The 8,340-nt window shown below is 38.9% G+C and overlaps 1 protein-coding gene across 1 annotated transcript in view; it reads left to right on the forward strand.

The window, feature by feature from the left end:
* LOC104162862 (ras-like protein family member 11A-like) overlaps nucleotides 1–5,785 on the forward strand; it is a 9,015-nt gene extending 3,230 nt beyond the window's left edge. Inside the window, exons 3-4 of the mRNA XM_009701691.1 lie at nucleotides 1,015–1,097; nucleotides 5,060–5,785. Coding sequence (XP_009699993.1) covers nucleotides 1,015–1,097; nucleotides 5,060–5,527 — 551 coding nt within the window. The 3' untranslated portion in view covers nucleotides 5,528–5,785. The remainder of the gene's footprint in view (nucleotides 1–1,014; nucleotides 1,098–5,059) is intronic.
* Nucleotides 5,786–8,340: the final 2,555 nt, after the last annotated feature.

An 8,340-nucleotide genomic window follows, 5' to 3' on the forward strand; every position in this document is an offset into this window, starting at 1 on the left:
TCCCACTGGAATAAAAGCACCTGTTCCTTTGAACAAAAGATGATTTTCAGAAGTGATGGCATTATTGTCACGAACTGACCTCCCTGTTAATCTGAATTCCTTACTCTCTAATAGATGGGATTTCTCTACGTTTGAGATGAAGTACATTGTTTTAGATGCAGCAGTGACAATTGTATTTGGACAGGACTGAAAGGCTGTACAAAACAGCTGTGGATATAGGATTTCTTCACATATCCATCTGACTTGTATTAAGTTGTAAAGAAAAATGATGATGGCATCAATCTCTGAAGCTGTCCGTACCACAACCATGCATAGTTCGTAAGATCAAAATTTCAGTTTTCATTGTCACTTAACCTGCACTCCAGTAATGAAATAAAGTTCAAGCCCAGAATAGTGATGTTTTTATTAGAGCTGGATCAGTTCTAGATGGTTTGATCTAGCACTTGGCATCGAATATGTGTCATTCAGATTAACCAGAAGTCAGATTCAAAGTGTCCAGTCTTTGAGAATTTCAATGAAACTCTGACTGCTAAGGTCATCTGGGTGATTTGTATACAGTCACTTACTCTGTGTCCAAAACTAGAATACTTTCCTTTTTAAATAAACTTCCAGAAAAAAGCATCAGGAAACAGCTCAATCTTTTACAGACAACACCTGGATATCTTGGTTGGAGATTAAAAAATATATGCAGTCCACGTTTTAAGAAGTTAACAATACGGATTGAAAACTGGAATGGGATTTATGCGTCCACTTTGACTATTTGATTCAATACAAAGTGCCACCTTTCCCAGGTGCCATCCCACGTATACATTCAAAACAGCCAACCACATAGCAGACAAAACCACTTTACTTAAGTAAACAGCCACACAACCACTCTAGTGCCATTCACTTTTCTATGAGCAGCTGCATATCATAAGCCTCAAAAATCTGGATTTCAACAGTTCTATTTTGCCTTTACGTACTCTTTCTTCTTTGTTACAGTCACTGACTTTAATGATCTTACTTTTCCACCAGGTGCTTTGTATTCAAGAAAGTTCACCATAGATGGGGAACAGATCTCTCTACAGGTGCAGGATACTCCCTTTGTTTCACTGGAGGTAAAACATCTGCTCAGTGCATTGGTACTTTACAACACAGTTATGTCTGTTGTTTGTTGCCAGCTCTTCAATCTGTAAGTAACTCCACCTATCAGCAGAAAAATACCTGGGCTCAAACCCAAATGAAGACTAATGGGGGTACCTTAAGCCCCACCGAAATGAGCCCTTGAAGAGGTTAAATCAGGCTCCTTTAAGAGTAAGTCAAAATTAAACCAAATCTATTTCAAACACATTACTGCATCCCAAGCCTAAATAACAGTAAAATCTCGCTCCTGCCAACTCCTTGATTGTTTTATTTCCTGTCAAATGGTTTCTGTCCCTGCATGGCAGAAAACTCACCTGCCTAGAGGCCCAACTGGCTCAGTTTAGACCTTTCTACCCACCCAGAATCTCTCTTCCCTAAGAAAGGTGTTTCTTTCCAAGCAGACAGGCCTTACAGCAGTTGTCATTTCCAACTAGGGTGCTTTTCAGTGGTTTCCTTACTTTTTTTTTCCTTTTTATTATTAATTCCTTATTTTTAAGGTGTTAGCATTTATCTATGCCCCTCTTTCTGTCAGTGTTTTAAAGATTCTAGATTTAATATTTGTCAAGGAACCTGTTTCTAGAAATATTTTTCCAAGTAAGATCTAAGATTAAGATGTCTTTTTTTGAAGATCTGCTTCACATGCAGAACAAGGATGAAAATAGTGTCAAAGCAGCAGGAAATGTAATGAAATCTGGTTTTATATCAATGGTGGAAATCTCATCAGAGTAATACTTCCTATAGAATAGCTGAGATTTCATGATAAAATTAGGTATCCTCTTGTCACCATCAAACCTAAGCTTCTAGGTTTGGCCGTAACCTCAGTCTAAGCTCAGACTTGGCCAAATATATGTCTGGATAGGAACACCCTCTTCTCTCATCCTCTTTCAGGCTAGCCCTGGACAGCTTTACATACCTTGTTTTGTCTGCACAGACCCATGTGTGCATGGCTTCATTTCTGTGCGGTAGAACTGTTCCATCCTGAGTTTACAGAACAGGATAAGAAAAGCTCCCACAGCCTCTGTTTCCATTTCCATTTTCTCTGATGACTGGAAGTAGATTCAATCGGAAAGCTTTGACAAAGTTCCTCACTCACTGCTGCTGCTGGGGGTGCAGAGAGCAGAGGAGAGGACCCCTCATTTACTCTGGACACTAAAAAGCAAACAAAAGCTGCTATGGAAGTCCTCCAAATATTCAAGTGGGACTTAATAGTACAAAAGCCCTGTGCCAGCTTGCTTAGAGAGGACCTGCAAAGAGAAGCTGTGGGTGGTGATTAAGCACAAATGGGACTGCCTGATAAACACTTAACAAAGGGAATCCCCTCTCTGTTCTATCCCATGGAGAAAGCAGGGAATGAAAGAATTCCCTCTTTCACATCTGATACATATTTATTTTCTGTTTCCCCTGTTGTAATTAAGGCTGTGCACTATAGTTCTGTGACTGTAGCCAGAGCTCCACAAAATTTAGTAATGCCAACAGCTGAGGTTTCTTAGTCAGAAACTATTTTAATTTAGTTAGGAAGGAGTTTAATTTTCTTTGTCCCAGTCAAAGGTCTGCGCTCTTTCAGCAGTTCCCACAGACACACTTATCTTAGCCTGTATCCTGTATCTCTGTTTACATCAAATGAATCATCTGAAATCATTTGAGGGGATTGTTCCTGAACAGGATTTGTTAAGACTGAGAATAGGTTGGATCTTCTGTTAAAATCCTTAAGGAAGAGAGTTTCTTGCACTCTGCAGCCTGAGTACAGTGTTGGGGCGGGGGGGGGGGGGCGTAAATCATGTGGAATTACTCAGGATTCTGGCCACACTGTAAACGTTAATGTTTAAGAGAGAAACAGAAGCAAACAGATAACTGGTTTTGTTAGGTGATTCATTGCTGCTTAGTCTATACATGGCAAATGACTATGTGTTTCAAAATTCATTCTGGAGCAGAGATTTCCATTTAGAAAGTAGCCCATTAGCCTTTGATTTTCCCAAATAAAGCATTCTGTTGGGGATTATCCATCCATCTCACTACTGGGTGGGCCTAGCTGGAGTAACTGAGAATTTCTGCTCATTAGGGCTCTCTGAATGTACACCTTCTCCAAAAATATTTTCAAACGCTTGCCAGAGCAATTAGTTCTTTTTCCCCATGAAAGGAGTTTGCTGGTGAAAAGAGGCTAGCAGGACATGAAGGGTGGCTAATTATCTACAGGTTGGCTACAACCCAGACACCAACAGTGCAAATTGCCCTTCTTCCCACAGTCTGCCCTGTCCTGGCTTGAGTTCACGCTCATTAACCTTTTAAACAAGGCTGCTAGTAAGGATCCCTCTTCACTCCATGCGCAACTCTGTTGGGTTTTTGGGTTCGAGGGTTGTGGGGAGAGAGAGGCATGATAAGAGCATCTGTTAAACAATTTAACTGCTAACAAGATTTAGCGTTACTGCGAGCTGGCAAGGGCAAAGAACTACTAGGTATGATGAGCCAGTGTCTCTGTTGGCAATATTGAAATATTTACAAAGGGCAGTTAGTTAGCAGAACTCCTGTTGAAAGTTGTAAGCCTAATTTATACTCTGAGCCTTCAGAAATTCTGCTTCCTTCTTCTCACAGAAGATCCTTGCTGGTAGTCCTTTTTTTACTGTCTGATCTACTGTAAAAGAACTGATCAGTTTTACTCATTCTTTTCCATCTCTGCTTCCTGAAGTTAGGCTTTATAATTCATATTGAGGTGTCTAAATAAAAGTAATCTGTTCTGGGAGATTGCTGAGCACACGCAAATTCTGTTAAAATGAATGTGAATGTCATATATGTATTCTATAGATAAATAGATAATGGAACATATGTTCTAATAGTCTTACTGAAGTTGATGAAGATTTCTTGAACAGAATTTAGCAATAATTATAAAAGTTTGGGGTCTATATTCATGATGTTGAACTCCCCCTAAAATATACAAAAGCCTCTAATTCCTACCAACTTCATCAGGAGCTGAATACTGAATACACTTAGTGCCTTGTTGGCTATGAAAGAAATGACAAGTTCCAGAAAGCCTGTAATATTGATAGAAATGTCAGTTCTTACAAACCAAGTATACTGGCAATAACTGCAGCAGTGATCTCCCTATCTGGTTGGGCTACATGCCAGCACGGATAACAAAGAGTAGAGGATTAGCTGAAAATAGCTTCGTCTTGAAAAGTGAGCTGATCTCTTTTCAAGCCTCACAGTGTTGTATTTAGTTTTATATTCCCAACGCTGGTGATTGTTATGGCTGTCTGAGTAGGAGTGGTGATGGATTGAACAAACATGTGACCAGCAAAACAATAATATAAACCCATTGCTGCTCTACAAACGAGCAATGAGATTTCACCTCATTTTCAGTTCCAGTAATTGGTTATTTGTAACAAAATGCTTTTTCGAAGTAACTTTGCCTTTGACTGTCTGGAGACCTACATGGCAGAAAAACCTGTCAGGCTTCACCAGACAGTTAGTGAGAACCCCTGTCCATGGAGACATTGAATACAGAATTGGAAAAAGCCCTAAACACCTTGGGGGACAACCGTTCACTTGCTGTAGTGTGACTAGCCTGCTGAATTTTAAAATGCTCTTACCATGCCCATCACAATTTTATCCACAATAAAAGCACAGGTTTCTGTCACACTGGTTTAGTACAATAGAATACAGAACAAACTTTTCAAAATTAGTACTTCGGCTGTTCTCTTATTTTCAACCAATTTGCTCTGACCCCTCTCCACTCCACATTACTGCTTACCTGTAATATGTTACTGACACAGTGGAAACTTCTGTCCCTGGTACATTCCACAGCAATCAGAGAGGTTTCTGCCTGTACATTGAGAAAACAACTACACATTAAAACAAAGCTCTGAGGAGCTAACAGTGCTGTATGACTGTTTGCTCCCTATTCTCAGTTTTCTAATCTCACACCTCTTGGTTTTGACAACAGGATGACACTGACAGCATATGCTGCCAAGAGCAGATAAACCGTTCAATCTACTGGGCAGATGGCTTCGTTTTTGTTTACTCCATCACAGACTATGACAGCTACCGAGTCATCCGTCCCCTTCACCAGCACATCCGCAAGATTCACCCGAATGCTAACATTCCCCTGCTTCTGATGGCAAACAAAGGAGACCTCTTGCGAGCCAGGCAGGTGTCCTCCAAAGAAGGGCTCCAGCTGGCCAGTGAACTGGGAGGTACTTACTATGAAGTCTCAGCCCGGGAGAACTGTGAGGGAGTGCATGAAGCCTTCCAGCAGCTTTGCCAGGAGGTCAGCAGGATGATTGGGAGCTGCAATGGAGAGAAACGAAGAGGCCTCCACCTTGTCCGACCCAAGTCTCCAAATATGCAGGACTTAAAGAGACGTTTGAAACAGGCTCTGACTTCCAAAGGGAAATCTGCCACTACACTTTGATGTAGCTGACAGAAATTGTTTTCCACAACCCTGAAAAAAAGGCAAGAAAGTAAGCTTGGTAATAAGGGGCATCGCTGAAATTCAGCAATCAGGTTGTGTGAGAGGCCCTTTCATTTTGTCTTTACATCTTCCTTAAAACTCCCATGCTCATTCAGCAAAGGAACTTACAGAATTTGCTCTTTGGGGCAGGAATTTAGAAACTGTGATTTAAAAAATAGATTATCCTAAATGATTTCCTTTTTGAAAGAGACACAGTCAACATAGGGAACAAGCTACAGCAAGACACGAGGAGAGTGATGTGAGCTATACTGAGCAAACAAAATTTACCAGATTTGCTTACTCACAAGACTGGAAAATAAAGGCAAAAAGTAAATGAAGAGCATAAATAGTGAAAAGTAGTAACTGAAAGCTTTTAAATTGCAGTTTAGAAAGTGTTCTTAGCAGCTTGGAGAGAGATTTGTTCATATGCAAGCTTTAACCTTACAGTGTCTCTTTAAAAGGAGATTTTTAAAAAAAATCAGTATTTTTTCAGATTATTTTTCTTTAAATGCATATTCACTGTTTCTGAAAGGGATTATATGGGCAAAATACATACTTGTAGCAGCATCTTGTAGTCAGTTTCTCAATGGTGTACTTTGCATTTTTCTGTAGGTTTCCTACATGGCAATGAGAGAGGGACAAATAGAGCAGCGTGGTTTAAAACACCTGCAAAAAAAATGGACTGTATTAATCAAGAACAAGGGGGTGACCTAAAACTATTCAACTTTTTTTTTCCCAAAATAGTTAGATTTCAAGTTCAAGATGCTATTTTACACAAACAAGACCTTCACATAAAGTGTATTTAATTCATTAGTTTTGGGGTTTTTTTTAGAGAGGAAAATGTTTTATGGTACCTGAAATTTCTTGCTTCAGGAATTCATAATTTTATTATTTGCCTTAAGATCAGACTTTACTCAATATCCCACAATGCATCCAAATCACCAGTCTATCAATACATTTTTCACTGGCAGCATCTCACTGCATTGTGTCTCAGCATGTACAAAGCGATTTGAAGCTGTATCCTGTGAGCTGGCCTGTTTTATGGTAGCAATAACGACAACACGAAGCATCCATCATTGTATTCTCAGTGACAGTGGAAAGAAACTGGGTTGGACCATGTAAAAGTCATGATGCAACAATCTTTTCTTTAAACAGACCATATGAGCAATTCACAGGACCATGAAATGAAGTAAAGCTCAATGATTTACACTCAGGAACACAGAAGGGAAAACCCTAGTTTGATGGGTATAGAAAAATACTCCCAGCTGCAGTTTCAGCTGGCAATACTGAGCTAAGCCAACCTTTTACTCATTATGAGCAGCAAAAATGTAAATTGAGTCTGATGAGTATTTATATAGCTCAGGGCTTGAAAATGTATTTTGTATTTTTCTTGTCCCTGTATTAGACAACTCTAGTCATGATTTTCCTTATCACCTGGATTTGCTCTATCTACAGGTCACTTTCTGTTTTATTTATTGTTTTCCACAGCTGGCCATCTGAGAATGTCTTATGTTCTGATTAATTTAAAATTCTTTTATTCACACAAAAGAATTGCACCTTTTTTGAAAATTAGTTTCAAGTGGTAGTAGGAAGGGAAAAGGAAAGTTAGATCATCCAAACAGGGACTCAAACAATATCAGAGGATTTCTACTTTAGCTGATGGATAATTGACAATTTGATGTTTGAGCAGTGTCATTATTCATTGCAGGCACTTTGGTATGGCGTTTAGTAGCACCAAATTTCTATATTTTAAATTACTATAGCATAGCTCCAATATCGAATCCAAAGATTCAATAACGTGAAATAGAGCAAACAGTTTGAGAGATACACACAAACTGAAAGCTGCTTACATTGGAAAAGTGATCACCAGTTTTGAATAGCAATTAAATATTTTACCATCCCAGTACTGTATAACAAGGGCTAAATTTGCTGAAGACAATTTACTGACAACATTTGTTTTCGTAAGAGCCTAAGAGAATTAGGTGCTCTAGCTAGTTAAATTTGTTTGTAACTTACTCTTTCTTTCAGCTCTAATCCTTTCTTATTTGGGAAGAAAGTTCAACAAATTTCAAACCTGTCAATGTTTTATTTCCAATAGTGATTAATAAAAACATGCAAGGCCTTTCCTGAGCAGTGTATAAAATGGCTCCTTTACATCTCAGGTCTTTAAATGTTCCTTGTTTATATTAGACCAAAAATATATTTTTTTTTCCCTTCTTATAACCTAATACAGCCTGCTTTGGAAGTATACACAAGTATTCCTGCATTTGTACTCCTACATAAGTAAGTATTCTCACATTCCTGCAGCACTAGTGGGGAAAAAAAAGTCTACATTTTAGCTAAGGCCAAAAAATATTGAAACATTTAAGTCTTCTCCTAAATACTAACATGTGGCAAACATTTATTCTGCTACAGAAACCTGAGTATAGTATTTCCTTTGTTCATTGACCAGCAATACAAATCCTGTAATAGCTTTGATACTGGTTTTAAGGCAGGACATACCATCTACAGAAGACAGTAGAGCTCAGCATTTTTATTGGCAGTGCCGCACTTAAGCACCAGAACACACCACTGTGCCACTGAAGCTAAGCAGGGCTGAGGAAAGAGAATGGTAGCATGAAAAACAGGAAGAAGAGAAGGCTATAGAATTAAGTGCCTAAAAATAATCATGTAAAATATCAAAGATTAGTCATGTAGAACCTGATCCTGAATTAGAATCTTCAGGCTGCTAGGGAAAAACAAGTATTCTACTGAAGGATTAAAATTAAGCCTCT

The sequence above is a fragment of the Cariama cristata genome, unplaced genomic scaffold (assembly GCF_000690535.1).
Source record: "Cariama cristata isolate BGI_N322 unplaced genomic scaffold, ASM69053v1 scaffold22596, whole genome shotgun sequence".
Lineage (NCBI taxonomy): Eukaryota > Metazoa > Chordata > Aves > Cariamiformes > Cariamidae > Cariama > Cariama cristata.